This window comes from Plectropomus leopardus, chromosome 4 (genome assembly GCF_008729295.1).
Source record: "Plectropomus leopardus isolate mb chromosome 4, YSFRI_Pleo_2.0, whole genome shotgun sequence".
Taxonomy (NCBI): Eukaryota; Metazoa; Chordata; class Actinopteri; order Perciformes; family Serranidae; genus Plectropomus; species Plectropomus leopardus.
Window position 1 is genome coordinate 15,142,154 of NC_056466.1, and position 16,756 is coordinate 15,158,909.

General features: G+C 38.2%; 1 protein-coding gene across 1 annotated transcript; it reads right to left on the minus strand.

Moving 5' to 3' along the window:
• Positions 1 to 3,784: 3,784 nt before the first annotated feature.
• usp38 (ubiquitin specific peptidase 38) lies at positions 3,785 to 15,446 on the minus strand. Its single transcript, XM_042485705.1, has 11 exons — positions 15,312 to 15,446; positions 12,513 to 13,203; positions 10,207 to 10,342; positions 9,981 to 10,110; positions 9,268 to 9,369; positions 8,723 to 8,881; positions 8,452 to 8,645; positions 8,242 to 8,335; positions 8,039 to 8,145; positions 5,751 to 7,101; positions 3,785 to 4,688 (listed from the first exon to the last, which is right to left on the minus strand). The coding sequence occupies exons 2-11, from the start codon at positions 13,192 to 13,194 to the stop codon at positions 4,524 to 4,526; spliced, it is 3,120 nt and encodes a 1,039-aa protein (XP_042341639.1). The 5' UTR covers positions 13,195 to 13,203; positions 15,312 to 15,446; the 3' UTR covers positions 3,785 to 4,523.
• Between the last annotated feature and the right edge of the window lie 1,310 nt (positions 15,447 to 16,756).

A 16,756-nucleotide genomic window follows, 5' to 3' on the forward strand; every position in this document is an offset into this window, starting at 1 on the left:
GTGGCTCCGTCTTTCCCTAAACTCACCCTCCTCTGAAACATGGCGGTGTCAAGCTAACAAGGCTAACGGCTAAGCAACGGATATTCGCACATTTCTTCAAATTAAATATCCGGCTTTTCTAGAACGTTACTATCAACGGTTATTGCACATATTTTGATGGATAAAACGGACATTTTAATTTAAGTTACGTGTAAATGTGCTCATTTATCCCTTTTTGCAGCCATAACTATCCACTGTCATTCGTTTAACTCTCAAGAATGCTCCCTTAAGCTGATGAGAGATTTATTTTGAAAGTCCGTATCGGATGTTACATTGTAGCTGTGCTCGCTTAGTTACTGGTCTCGAGGACGAAATGGGGAGGCGGCGGCGTGCAGGGAAAACTGTAGAGCTCCAACCATGGGACATGTAGTTCAAAAATCGTTTGTGTTCCGTCCTAAAAAACAACACATGACTCCCGGGTGGTTTAGTAGATGAAACATGATGTGATATAGCCGTATGCACCCCTGGGTGACCACAAAAGTGGCTTCGGGCAGTTGCAGAAAAGACAAAGAAAGACGCAACCTCCGCGTGAACAAAAAGGGCCAAAGAAATCATTGCACGTGTAAACTACACTATCCACAATGCGTGCTAATTCCCAAAAGAAAACTAGCTGTAAAAATCGTGCAATGTTGGGGGAACCGTAGAAAGGATAGTGCACTCATTTACATTGTCTTAAGTGTATTATTTCGGCATTCTAGTGGTGCACTCTCTAACTTTACATATTAGTTTTATACATTGCATTGTAGCATAAGGCACATGGTTTTATAGTTTTACATACAGCACATAATACATGTTCTATTATATATTTTTACACACTCAGCACAGTATATATTTTCATAATTTAATTCTAATTTAATTGTCCTTATTTATATTTTTACATATTTTTTGCTTGTTCTTATTTCTACTTTCTAGAATTATCTATGCTTGGCATCTGAGCGACTGTAATAAAGCACAATTTCCCCCCAGGGATCAGGAAAGTATTTCTGATTCTGACTATTCTGTGTGGTGCCATTAGAAATTAGTTTTGATCAAAAGGGAATTCTACATAAAGACATCCAGTATGTTTTAAATATCAAATATTTAGTGCATTTTAAACCATGAAAACTGCTAATTATATCTGAGAATCTTGTCTGCATATGATTATTTCTTTGGGACTGTTTATTATTTATGAGAGGGCGGGGTTAGAGGTTAAGCACTGGGGAGGGACTAAATGTTTTTATTTTGGCTTAGTAAAAAGGTATACAACTTTAAATGGCTGTATTTTGTATTATTTAACTGTAGATTTTTAAAGAAAACATGCATGTTTAAAACAAAAAAACACCAAGATTATACTATTAATCATAGCCAGAAAATGTGAAAACAGAAATCCAAGGCTTTTTTTTTTTAACTTGATTTTGTCTTCAAAATGTTAACTTTTCATTACCTGTTATTACATAACATTAACAAACACTGACTGGTAAGTTTTTAAAATCTTATTTATAGTGAAGGGAGAGTGATTTTTTTTACTGCAAGTCACCCACAGAGGCTCAAGGAAAAATATTTGTTGCTTCTGGAAGGGTCAAAACAAAACAAAACAAACAAATTAAAAAGTCACACCCCAGCCAGCCCCGCCTGTGATAAGTCATTTTTGAAAATAGCTGGATCAGTGTTGTTTTATAGGCTACTTTGCAAAACCACATTGGTGAGAAAAACATTATATATGTATGGTTAATATTGATCTGGTTTACCATATCTGATCAATATGGGCTCATCACAGCATCCACAACTAGTCTAATCCACAAGCAAAGACAAGATCCCTGTGGACTCAGAATGGTATCTGAGGAATCTTATTGGAATGCTATTGTAATGGTAAACACTTTCCCCCAAAGGATGTTCCCTGTTAGTCTATGATTAATGACTTTGCCATTGTACAGGCACATTACCTCTTTCGACAGCCTCGGTATTGATGAAGAAATGGGGAGCAATTAAAGGCTGCAGACACATTACACCGATTCCAGTTAATGAATTCTTTTTCATGATACCGTATATTTAGGAGCACAGCCCAACATGAAGTAGCGTGTGTCATGTTCTTGATGCATGAAACTAGTGTGGTATTGGTCTAAGAAGCTGTGCATTTGTGTCTGTGAAGCCGGCTTTAATTCTGTCTCTTGCTGCTGTGCATAAATCTTTAGTTTATGGGCTTTACAGCATAAATGTGCTCAACTAAAGACATCTGAGTCGCAGCACTCATTTATAACCACACTCTGCAAACAGGCCTGGCCTTATTTACTGCCAGTGCATGCCAACTGATTATGTGCACGTATGCAATGTATGAAGCTATAAACATTTTTCAATATTACATTGATTTCAAAGACAAGATGTAATATCATACCATTCCCAAGAGTTAACATTTCAACAAAAGTGAGGAGAAAATTGCAATGGTTTGGTCGATTAATAATTGAGAATCATTGATTTTTTTCCTCTCCAAATGCCCTTTGGAAGCTTTAGTGCTTCTGCAGTGTTTTTACCATATCAATTGCTAATTAGTACTAAATGGCACCCTTGCAAACAGTTTGCTATTGCTACATTACAAATGTCATTTGTGCTATACCCATGAGAAAAGTAAGTGATTGGATGTGATTTTCCAGTTCCCTTTTTTCAGTCAAGGTTTTGTCTAAACTCACTTCCATTTGTGCAAAAATACTTTTGCAATCAAAGCAGAAAACATGATACACGTGCTTGTTTTGATGAATTATGCAACAGTGTACAGTTCTGTATTTAAATATATATATATAAAGTTGCTTACATACTAAAAATCTGCATATTTTTATAGTGGAATTCTTGAGGTTTGAAATAACATACTGAATTTAGCCATTTTCATTTCGAAGCATTTAGGTGATAAAAATATGTTTACAAACCCATCTTGCCACACTTAAATTTAGCTCCCACAAGAAAACTGACACTGGTGGGGTCTTGTATATACTGCAAGAAAGAATATGTTAGGCAGAGTGGATGATCTATCCAAAAATGTCAACTAAGTCAAGATGTATAACCATGCAGTAGAGATGGCTCCTGCGCAATATATTCTCTGCAGTGGAAATGGAACAGGTACGGTCACACGGACATTGAGGTATGCTTGAGAATAACAACATAACTACAGTGTTAAGCTCATTTCTTCAGCAATTAAAGGTTTCCAGAAACCATCTGCTGCTTTGCTTTCACTCAAATAATTATTTATTAATTGCCTTTTTTAAAAAAAAAAAAAAAAAAAGTACTGTCATGTGTTAACCACATTTATAGCTGAGTCCCTAACAACTGCCCACCAGTTTGCCAACACACCAACTTCAATAACCTGCCATGTTAAGTCAGACAATACAACAAATACCGGTTTGTTTTTACTGTAGGGAAAAAGTGACGCCATTATGGATAATAACACAGTACATCTGAGGTGTATCCAGACATATTCCTCTTCAAAAATCTGCATTAAATATCAAAAGGCACATAAAATCAGCATGAACACAAAAGTCTCCCTGAATGATCAAATCAGAGGAATACATTAAAATACGTTGTCTATCAGTTATTGTTTATCAAATTTGTTTAGAGAAGCTGTTTGCAATTTAGTTCTCTATAGATCACACTACTTATCAGTGGGAGTAGAGTGTTAAATATTCATATTAAAATGCCTTTATCTTGGAGATTCCCCAAATATAGTATTCAATATACCACATATAGTTCGTATTCTATGATTATTCAGAGTGATGTTTTAAATCATATGTACATTTATTGCATGGGATATGAAACCTGTAAAACACAGCAAAGCACACATAAAAAAGAATTCAAATATCATGAAAATAAAACTTCACAGCTCGTGAAGAAAAGCTGCATGCAAATCAGAAAAGTAAACAAAGGTTGTGAACCGTATGTTCACAACTGTGAAAAATCAAAAAAGTCTGTTTATCTTACAGCGGTCTTCTGTACTGTGCACTGCACATGCATGTATTTGCATATGTTTTGTGTGTGTGTGTGTGTGTGTGTGTGTGTGTGTGTGTTTGTATGAGGTAATATTATTAACACCGACAAGCCAGACAATATGAGCACGCTCTAGACTCAACCATTTTCACAAATTTATCAGTGTATTAAAAAATGTATTATTATTCTTTTTTTATTTCATTTAAGGGAGAGAATACATCTTCACCAATAAGTATTACCTACCTCAAGTTTTGAAATTTGCAGGATTAAGGAAAGATTATAATATTGAGATCACAACAAAAAGAATCTAAATAAATCAAACACTATTAAATAATGACTGAAACAGTGGTATAAAAGCTATTTTAGTCAACAAAATCAAATCTATGATCAGAATCTGCGTAAATGCTCTGTGTGTGTATGCGTGTGTTTAATATCAGTTCAGTGCTCTTTTCATGAGGTTATATGCACATCTATGGTACGCCAGTTTAGGACTCTCTCAGTGCCAGTTCATCTTTGTTTCCTGCAGCATCTTTTCCTCAGAAGACCAGTCTACTAATGGTATTGAAGCCCCCTCCACCTCCACCTCCACCAGATGGGCCACAGCTCCCTGGTGGGTTATTGTCATCTGAACCGTTGGGCCTGAATGAACAGGAGGATGAAGGGGCCTGGAGAGCCTGGGTCCGAGCATTGAGCTCCTGCTCCTATTGACAGCACGGAGAAATGAGAAATGTTTCAGAATAACTTAAAAAAAAAAAGCGCAAACAGGATGAAATATATACAGGGTTCCTACAACTTCAGGCAAGTGGCATTTAAGACTTGAAAGACATTTTTTACACGCCACTCAGAATGAAATTTAACCAAAACCAAAATTGAAGGCAAAAAAAACATGAACCAACATGAATTCCTTAAGGTTAGGGAGAATTTTGCCCAAATACATATTGCTGCATAAAACATGACTTTTTGTGACATTAATTCAAGAGGTCTTTGTTTTTTCTAAAACATTAGCTATTATTTAGAGATTTTACAAAGCAATGGCAGAAAAAAAAATCATAAAAAGTACTATTTTGCCTATCTTAGCATTTTTAAGACTTTTGAATGATTAATTTAATACATTTTAATACCAATTAAGGGCTTATTTTTAGATTGATGAATTTAATGCCTTTTAAGCTGTGGGAACCCTGATATACTTGCGTGTGCTATACCACAGAGTTAATTTAGCACTGGTGTATTTCAGTGTGACTGACGGTGATTCAGTGCTGTCACTTAACATTATTACAGCACCCTCTAGAGGGGATTTGCTTGAGTCACTTGTACAAGTGCGCTGGAAAGTCAGCTCAACGCACCACAGTTCAATGACTCGTGAAATTACACCTCACGTCTTACAACAGGACAGTTCAGATTTGGCTTCAAGTTCAGTCAAAGAAAAAATTCTATACTACGCAGGCTCTTAGTCATCTGTGAAAATATGCTCTGTTTTCCTTCAACTTCTTTCCACCTGAGAGAATCCTTTACAGCCCTCGACTTTCATAACAACCTCACGCTTAGAGGGTTAGTGGTAATGATGTTATGCCTCAAATGCATGTAAAGCATGAAAAATAAGCAGTGTTTATCCAACAATATTTATCCCAAAATATCCAACAAACCTCTTAGCAGCAGATTAAATACTTGCCTTAATGCTAATCACTTCACACTCGCATTTATTGGCACAATTTATAGGGACTGACATAATGCCTGTGTGTTTTTTTTTGGTCGGCTCCACATACCTGTAAATACAGCTTGTTGTCCTTGATAATAGCATCCAGTAGTTCTTTCTGCAGGGGAGGCTCAGTGCTCAGTCTCATTCCTTTTGTTGTTGGCCCCCCATTTATGTTCTGCCCTGGTAGGTCCTGTTTCCTGTACATGAGCACATAGGCTGTGTCCTTGGGGAAGCGGTTTGTAATGTTTTGCACTGATTGGAAGGATGTGAATGTCACTCTGCTATCATTGAACAGCAGCCAGTCCCTTGCCTCCTGGCCACTATTAGGTAGTGTTTCCCCTTGTTCTGGTGGAATTGCGACAGCGGAGCAGGTGGAGAGGCTACACTCGGACTGGCCGTTCCCTAAATCCTCCTCGAGGGCAAATTGGTTGGCTGCATGCTGTGTTCCATCTGCTCCATTAATGTTACGACCATACGAGTAGTAGTGGCCACTCTCGGATGATACGCCAGAGTGCATTACCACTGAGCTGAGGACGTAGGGCACAGACTGGATTGACATCCCTCCTCCTCCTCCGTGCCTCTGTTCTGCTCCGTCTATCCTCTCCTTCTCCTCCTCCTCCTCGTCTTTTTGAGATGGTTTAAGCTTCTTGGCCAGATTCTCGCTGCTCTCAGGAGAATCCACTTGCAGAGGAGAAGAGGTAGAAGAGGAACACTGTGCAGGTGTTGAAGCGACATGTACAGGAAGTCTCATGAGTGGTGGGATGGTGACATTGTCCAAAATCTTCCTCCGCACGTGGCATTTGGCATCATATGAGAATCGCAGCAGGGTGAGGATCAAGTATTCTGGCGCTGACACCACTTTCATGGTCCTCTCTGCCCGCTGGAGGGAGCTACACTTCTCACAGAAATAGGCATTCTCTTCGTCCAGGATCTCTGGAGCCAGGAAATAGTTCACCAGGTCAGGCACAGAGAGAGGAGGCTCATTTGTCACGGGCACAAAAGGGATATTGCTGGCTGGGACTTTGGCCGAGCCCGGCTCAGGAGTTTCACTGCCACCATTGACGGATCCCTGACAGAGAACCTTGGGTTCCTCTGAGGGCCCCTCAGGTCGAGGGCTGTCCTGAGAGGTGGCAGAAGGGCAGAAGGCCAAAGAGAGGTCTGTGAAAGGCTCCTCCTTCTCAGAGATGCAGTTACAGTGCAGACAGCGAATACCTGTAATCAGCTTCCCACCAAACATCTTTTCTGTCAAAGTCCTCCCATCATGCTCAGGTTTGATTTCTGCTGGAGTCAAAGATGTTTCTTCACCTTCCTCTGGAGAGGGCTGAGCTGCGGGGTCTTTGCTGCTTGTGTCACCAGGAGGGGCAACCTTTGGCTTAACTGACTCCAGGACCCAAAGTGTTTTCTCCTCTTCATGTAACCTTGAGATCAGGAGACAGGGGCAATCACGATGAGAGGAGAAAACAGCTGTGCATTGATTTTAGTCTATTCTCTCTGAACAACAAGCCTTCAGCAACATCATTTACAGGGTTCCTAGAGCCTAAGACAAGTCACATTTTGCACTTATTAAAATGTTTTAATGACACTTAGAATAACATTTAATGCCAATTTTACAATAACCAAAATTTATGAAAAAAAACAAGAACCCACATCAATTACTTAAGAGTTAGGACAATTTTGTTTAAATGTTTACTGTAACATAAAACTATTGGAAAGTTGTAAGATCTGCTTAAAATGCTGGAAAAAAATTAAAACCTTCTGAAGTAGAACACATGGAAGACATATATTATTATAAAAGTATCCATTCAGTTTGCTTTGAAAAAAAAAAGTTATAATTTGTCATTTGATTGGACGTGTTAAATGTGTTGGTTCAAATGTTGGGTTCTCTGTCCTCATCTGCATGATGGTAATGCAAGAGGCATTCTGTTAATTATTCAAAAGTTATCACCAATTATTTTGAAATTTTACTTTGCAATGTCAGAAAAAAACAATAAAATCCTATTATTAACATTTTTAAGATGTTTGACAAATTAATTTAAGGCATTTAATACCAATTAAGGCATTATTTTTAGATTAATTAATTCAATGCTTTTCAAAACTTTTTAAGGCTCCACGGGAACCCTGACTTAGAGCTAAAGAAACTGTAGTTTACATCAGGAAGCCACAAACTTGCACATTCAACATTCACCATCATTTTTTATGTGTTTATAAATATAATCAATAATTCATCATAATTTTGCCTGTTTTCATTCATTTGCCAGAGGGTAACAATAAAGAGAAAGCAATTTTATATTTCTTAAACCAAACACTATCTTGAATCAGTCCCGCTGCTTGGATCTGCTCGGAGTGTGACCATACCTGTCCAGAAGAAATCTGAGGTACTCAGAACAGTCCTGCTGAGAGCCAACGTTGAACCAGGGAGGCCGAGATGCTTCTAAGAAGTTCCTGGGAGCATATGCTGCCCTCTGCAGGAAACAGACAGCAACACAGAGTCATCGCGTCATCAACTGATGTCACTAGTAATATATTCTGTTGTATCTATCAAATAGGACAACACTAACCTGAGTGTGTGCAAGGAAAGCAAAGAGCAGCTGGAGCCTTTTCATGAGTGTGTTGGAACCATTTAGAGGTAATGATAAAACATGTCGCCTGAAACTGAAGCAAAACAAAAGGTTAACTACACTCAGACTGCCCATAAATACGCATTATATTTTAATGTAAAAATATAAAATTGCGAAAAGCATGAATGTGTTTGTGTATGCACAACTCACTCTGTGGCCATGAATAGGGTCTGGATGATGCTGTTCATGAAGCAGGTGTTCCCCAAGTTGACCAGGCCAGTCTTGCCGGTCTCAGACTTCCCAAACTGCCTCAGAGGACCCGAGGCAAATGAGTTGGACTGGGACGTCCAGGCACTTTGATTCAACACCAGCTTGATCTTCTCTTCTCCAGGTTTTGGGAGATCCTGGGAAGGAGAATTGAAATCATTACATACAGAGCATACTCTTGATTGTCTATGTAATGTAAAAAGACCAAGTTTACCTTGATGGCCTCTAGTATGTGGTCATAGAGGTCAGGGAAACCGGAGTACTGGTACATCATGCAGTGGATGAGCTCAGTGAACTGCAGCAAGAAAGCTTTGCTGTTGGGGAGACCATCTGTCCTCAAAGACTGGACTAGATGCACCACGTGTGGAACAACCTGGGACAAAGATATGAGGAGCATGTTGAGGACACCGTGGTGCTGGAAGGTGCTGCTATTATTAATCATACAAATACACAGCACGGTCAACCAGAGGGTAGCTGCACATAAGGAGCCCCACAGAGGGTTCGGTCTCATTTGCTGAGTATTTTTGAGACTATTCATGTTTTTAGATACTAATGAAATTGGCCAACTCAAGGGCCATTGCTCGGCATTTAAGTGCTTCACACATCATTAGTGGGAGAGCAGTGCCGAGCCTGGGGTTCTGGGAAGAGAAGTCTATGCAGCTTTGAAGTAATTTAAGCCAGAAAAGAAGAAAACGAGAAAACCAATAAAGTGGCCATATGAGAAGGAAATGGGCTGTGAGGAGGCAGGAGATCCCATACCAAATGGAAGGCCTCAGGAGAGTGCTGGAAACTCAGCAGCATGTGGGAGAGCACAGCTAGCGCCCCCTGCCGCACGATGGGGTACCACAGACGACTGAATACCTATGGGAAAAAAAAAACAAAACTTAAGGTCAAGAATATAAACTGGGGGAAACGTTTCAGAATTCAATTGAGTCTTCTAGCCAACCCCGGAGTAAAATGTCTCCAGGAAATTTTGCTACAATATGTCGGAATTATTATTTAAGTTTAAGCCTTTGAAACCTGGATCAACATCAGTTTTTCTGTGCTGCATTCAAACATCTTTAACAAGCTGTTTCACCCTTTGAAACCTGAGCAAACTGATTTCTTTCTAAAACATGGGGGAAAAGGCAGTGAGAATCTTGGCAAGAAATCTCCCACAGATTGCAAGACACTAGTAAAAGGTGACAAGAATTTCTTCTGAAAGGGGGGTATTTAAAAAATATTTCAATTTTCAGCTCTTTTTGGGGTAATTTCTTGTTTTGTTTTGTGTGCTTATTTTCAGGTAATGTTCTTGTAACTTTTTTTTTTTTGCTCATTTTTGTGCCATGTATTATTAAATTGCTTATTGCCTTCTCCTCATGTTTTTGCAAGAAATCAAACATCTGCTCAGGATTTTGAGGATGTATACATGTTCTGTCTAGCTTCTTCCTGTTGACAATAAGAAATCAAAATGAGGAGTTCCCACTACAAACCAGTTCAATTTTAAGCAGAGTGACGTCTATGAGGATCGTGAACTTCTGAACTGCAGCCAGTCCTTTCAGCAGAGCAATGACCCAGGTATCGACGTGTTGGGCCAGAGGCCAAGAAAGCCAGTCAATCATCCTGGACAAAGAGAAGTACGTGGAGTGTAAATAATGAGCGTAAATGTTGTAACATTATGGAAACATTTATCTTGGATGATTAGATGTGACAGGTAACCTGCAGAGTGCTTTAGTCATGCTTGCATCTTTGACATTGTGGTCTGTGGTGAGACTCTTGATAAGCACTGTGATCATCTGGACGGGGATGTGCTGCACCAGGCTGGCCAGAGCGATGGATGGGTCAAAGGAGGGGTCTGCAAAGAATAAATAAGAGTAGAAATTGTACATAACTGCACAATCCTAGTTTTTCTTTTTTCATCATAGGACAGTAAGTCATAAGACAGTAAGTTTAAAAAAGTAAAGGGGCTCATTGTGAAAGAAACACCACCACAAATTAAGGTCTTAAATTTTGAGCTGCTTGTTTTTTTTGTCCATCTCCTCACAAGGAATTTGAAAAATTGTGTTACTTGGGAAAAAAGTCTCGTCTTTAGCCCCTGATCAAGATCCAACTTCCTTAACATTGAATGTTGAGCATCTGCCTGTATTGAGCAGGTATTGTACCATACCTAATCCCTCATACATAATACAGCTTTACAGAACATACTTAACACACTTAGAGTAAAGTGGGTCCAGAGCCTGACCTATTATCTTTAATATTCACTGTATTTATTACAAACAAGAGCAAGAGCTAATGAAAATTCAACATAAATTAACAACTTAGCATATAAAATAAAAATAATAATAATAAATAAATGATAAAAGAATACAATTTGTGCAAATGTCCTCTTCTATTTTCTTTTTTGGTACTGCACTCTAGATGGCTTTAGCGTTTTTATTTTCTCTTACTCTGATGCTCTCCACATACACCCCCCTCCGTCATATCCATCAATGCTTTAGTATGTTCGAAGTGAGATGATTACTCACTGATAAACACATTAAGGTGAACTGCATTGTCAGGGGTAGAGGTTGTGCTGCTTCTACAGACAAACTGTTATCATCAGGACTTTGGACCATTTTTTATTATTTTTTTTTTTAAGTGAAGGAGTGTGGATCTGTGGATTTGTTGGTGGGACAGGATTTTGACAGCAGCACTTGAGAAGCACAGCTCACATGAAAAATGTCACTGAAACAGAAGCAGAGTGACCTTTTAACACAAAGCGGCTCTGCTTGTATCTCTTACTGAGATATGCGGTCAGTGTGACTATTGAAACTGCTGCCTGCTACTCCACAGTTTAGTCACTTGTAAAATACTGTACAGCGGGCACAGGACATACCTAAAAATTCACCATCAACAAAAGAACTGCAGCTTGAAACATTCTGAATTACATCTTCACGATGCTTTTCAATATTTGGTCTTCTATTTGCACTCCTTGAATCAGTGGATTTGAAGGTAATTTCTCTGATGACAAGTGTGTTTAATGAAGCGAATACTTCCAAAATGAAAATAGTCAGTGTGCCAATAACACTGATTGTTAGATGAACATCCAACCTATACAAACGAGAGGACTAAGCCGAGGGATCAAAGTGAGCTATTGGCAGGGTCCTGAAAAACAAAAATGAAACAAGGTAACTGTTCCAGGGTGCTCCATCATGTGCTAACAACCTCGGTGTTAATGCCAAGTTTATGGAGGGAGAGGTATAAGTCATGGCTCATGCTGCCAAATGCAAACACTGTTTTTTTACTACTGTTAGGCAGACATTTATAAATCTACGAGTATAAGTGTTCATAGTGTTCAAGTGTTCATGTTTCTAAGAAATACTATGCAGGAAAAATTCTCTGCAGAAAAATACACCAACGCACACTTCTAGTGGGCCATAAGTGATGATTGAGAGGGATTGCTTTTGGACGAATACATTGTGTTTTTAGGAAAATCCTCCATAGTATATCTTTAAGATACTTGAGGACACTTGTACCAGGTTCCCACACATTGTAGTGAACATTTCAAAACTTTTTTATGACTTTTCAACAACCAATAGTAATAATACTAATAAAAACATTCTTGCCCGCCGTTTTTCAAATGTATCAGCTTCAAACTCTATTTAAACATAATTTCAACCAGCTGGCATACATGTGGAGAAAATGAAGAAAGATATGTTATTGTAAACAAAACGTTGTCACACAATGACACATAATAGACCAATGTTAAGTTAATAGCTACATTGAAAAAATGTGCCTTTATGTTACATAACAGGTCAAAGTTATCAATGGAGGATTATTGTAACTAATTTGTTGTTATTGTTTTCCAGGTTTTTCATGACCATAGGAAACCTGCTTGTACCTTATTTCAGGTGTCCCACAACTTCTTCTGTAAAAAGATAAAGGTTTTACCTCAAGCTTGAGAAAGGTACTTACATATTTCTCTAAACTGCTATCCCATGCATTTTAGCTATTTTTGAGGGAAGAAATAAAGGACTCGGTCTCACCTGTTGAAGAGATAATGGCAAACACTTCCTGCAGTGACGGTAACAGTGTGGCGGGATCAGCCTTCCAGATGTTTTGCAGCAGCGTGCTAACCTTGGTCACCTGACCTACATACTCTCTCAGCTCTCGTTCTTGGCTGGCAAAGCAGTGGAAGTAACTGATGGTCCTCACCAGCTGCTGGCAGAACAAAACGCCTGACTTCTCCCTCGGGATGCACTGCACAAAGTCTGACAGCAGAGTGCTCAGGTGCGCACAAAGAGCCGGCTCAGGACGTTCACACACCATCCTTAAAACCTCCACCTGAATCACGCCGAAGATCTCGAGCACCGAGGGGCAGCTGATGAGCAGCCGCAGGCAGCAGTGAATGTAGTCTATTATGGCTGGGTCTTTGCGGTCCAGCTGACCATAACCCTGCTGGAGAAGACTGAGGACAAAGTCTTTGCTGAAGAAACGCTCAAACTCTGGGCGGTGATAACGCGCGTAGGCCTCCAACACCTGGAAGCCGATCTGCTTCTGAAAGGCATCTTCACCAAGCAAGATGAGGCGGGTGGTGAGAGTAAACAACGCCTGACACTGCTCCTCTGTCACCTCTTTCTCTGCTGCTTCCACAACCTTCTTCACAATGGCCCTCTTCACTGGAACGGAGTGATCGGAGCTCACGAGGCCCTCCAAAATCTTGTCCATGATGACAGTCTGTGGACGGCAAAGAGGAAGTAATTAGCTGACGCTTGTTGAAAAAGTAACACAACTTCTACACTCATACTTAACGGTAAAATTGCAGTCACATTTTGCATTTTTTGTTTTATCTAATTTACATATCAAAACAGTCTGGTCAAAACCTTGATATGCCTTTTTCACAGAGGATACTCTAACAGCAGGAAAAGCACAGATGTAAATAATAAAAAATGATGGCTGAATTCCATCTATCGCCTTTGGTTTCAGGGTCCTGGTATTGTACACACTGGCTCACTGTCACACTGTCATCATGGCTTGCCTACTATGACAAGTCAAAATGTTTGTTGTCACACATTGTCCTCATTCGTTGAGTGCACAGACTGCTGGCATTCAAAGGCAGACAATGTGTGTATACAATGTGCGTTCATGTGCTGTAACTGGAATGTTGAGCTCGTAGACATTACTATAATATACCTATTGAGGGTAAGAAGTTACTTTACACCATTTTAAAGTTGATCCTTTACAGTATCATATAATTACAGTTTATTGTGTACAGCTAAGTAGTGTAGAAAACAGGAAAAATATTTTTAATTAAATAGAGAACACAACAGGTTTAAGCTACTGAATTTAGAAAGTGATTGTTTTAATTTAGATTATAGGTTTTCGGAACAAATTTAAATTTATAAGTGGAAAAACTGTTAAGTAAAATACATTGTTTATTACACAGTTATCATATCTCCATAGACTGAGTCCCACATATGAAGACTAGTTTTAAGAAAACACAGTGTGTATTCTGTAAATAGCCTAACTTGAAAAAAATAAAAATAAAAATTAACGTATAAATTGTTTTATTTTGTCTAAAACTTTTTAAATGTAAACCGTGCAGATGTAATAGATAAGATGATTCCGGTGCATCTGTCACTCAATTTATGTCTAAATTTTGGCAATCAATTTCTTTGTGGAGATTTTTAATGTGTAAATATGATATGTTTAAGTACTCTTCATTTAAAAAAAGAAATCTTCTTAGTCCAACATGCCAATTTATCTATTAGCTATCAATCGTAACAATGAAATCATTATTATTCATATTATGGAATTTCCCCCATTTACTGGCATATTTTATAAACATACACACACACACACACACACACACACACATATATATATAGAGAGAGAGATATATAGATAGAGAGATAGATAGATAGATAGATAGATCTAAACATCTCTTAACCTATTTAGCACTCAATCACTTTTTCCCTCTTGCTTCTGACTCTGTAGAGCTGCTGTAACGAGTGAATTTCCCAGGTGTTGGATAAATTGTCTTTTTTTATGCTATCTTTTCAATACAAAAAAACACAAACAGCTTCAAAAACACACATTGGTTTACAGGACAAATCATCCGAGTTATTCATGATATATGATGCACAGAGCACATGTCATACTAAGAGAGATACTATCAGAAACACAGCTCCACAATGTAAATTGGCCAGTTTAAATTATTGCCATCTATCATTCATTTTAAAACAATAGCTCTAAGTCTTTCTCCAATATTTTTAGAGGGTGTCAAAGTGGTAAAAAACTATGGCCTTATTTAGATATTTTATCGCTATCAGCTCATATATCAGTTTATGCCCTCCTAAAATAGTGGTTGTAGCTGGTGTATTATCACTTAAATTGAGCGATATGTATTTCTCCGGGCAGAAAATGTAATAATATTGAACAGCCTTCCTTAATGTGGTATTAAACATTATTTAACACAGCTTTACAGGCAGGTTTTTTCCTCTTATCCCGGAGCGCAGAGAACCAGCCGCTATCTGTGCTCGCTGTGTGGATACAAGCGGCTAGCTTGCTAACGCTAGCTGTAACGTTGACGGTTAACGGTTGTTTCTACACGCCCGCCAGATAAAAAAATGACTTTAATAATCATTATTACTAAACTGATAGAGTCAATTCTCCCGCAACATACCGACAGGTGTTTCTAACCTCCATCAACAACAAAAATACGAACAAAGCAGCCAAACAGGCCTGACGTTAACTGTTAGCTCAGTGACTGTTAGGCGCCTCTGACTTAGCATAAATACCGACATCTAGGAGGGCGATACAAAGGCCTTACGATATGTACTTACCCAAATAAAGCATGTCAACTATGTCCGACTAGAATATACTCAATTTTCGGTAGATGCTAACCCTCTTTCGGCAGATAAAACCGTATTATTTTGGTTCATTTGATCGCTGAGAATCAGCTGATTAACCCTCCACAGACGTCATTCCTATGGACAGACAAGTTGGTAGGACCCTTGTGTAAAACTATTTCATTGCCTGTTTCGCAGTTGTTGAATTTTGAGCGATAAAAACAGTAGTTTTCCATTAGCTATGTTTTTAAAGTTTCTACATCACAATATAAAAATGTAAGCAAATTCTCATTAAGATATTTGAGCACTTTTGAGCCGTTTCTGTGCGGTTAATGTGCTGCATTCAATTGCTCCTCGTACATCTCCACTTCAGGGGTCTCGGGTGAAGCTGGCTTTTTGTCGAAAATAAATTCGCTATAAAATGATCTCTGCTGTAACTTATTTATTTTGGTGTTCCTTTAGCAAGAGTGTCACTCTCTTTTTTCCCCCGTAACATAGCTAACTCGGATGCATTTCCTTTTTAAATGTAAAAAACGAATATTCCAGACTGAAATTAATAAATTATTTGTAAAATATATTTATGGTACAATTGAAGCCTATAGTGAAAAATACATATAATCAAGCATAACGTTCAAACAGTCTAAAATTGATAAAATAAATGTATTACTATGCTGTTATATACATGTTTGTATACCACATTATATAAATATTGAGAGAGACTGGGTGCACATTATGCAGTGTTGATTCTATTTACAGAAAGCCTTTACTTCAATTAACCAAAAAGGGTAGTTTTAGAAATCTTAGTTTATCTCAGCTTTTATGAAAGCCATGCTGGATATCCCTCCACTGTAATATCACAAATTTGGCATTTACATGGTTGATGTATTTCAAAAAATTAAAGCAGTTTAAAAAAAATGTTATTACTATTAAGCTCTGAAATTAAAATTTCCAAAATAAAAAATTATTTATTGGGGTCAAAACTGCTGTAATCATAGGGTTACAAAAGGTCACTCCCCGTGGGTATGAGTCAATATACTGGGGCACGTTTCTTTGTTTGTACAAGAAACATACAATACATTTAAAATGTTAACAAAAAGCAATTACAAATATAGTCAAAACAAAACGTGCTTAGATGTTAAATTTACTAATGACCATACTTTTACCGTACATTTTACCTAAATGAATCATGCTGTGAAGTACAACAGGACACTGTTTTTGTGGCACCTAAGATTTTGATTGGAAAAAACATAATTTTATTGACATTTCTATATTTTTATGACTTTTTTAATGGTTTGGCCAAGCTTTAATTGACACTTTTGGAAGACTTTCATTGATACTTTAACTTATACTTTTACTGTTGATCTGAATTGCTTTCAGTCATGTTTGGTTGTGTGCTGCTATAATGTCCTTTCTGCCTGTTTATTGTATTTTCAAATTGT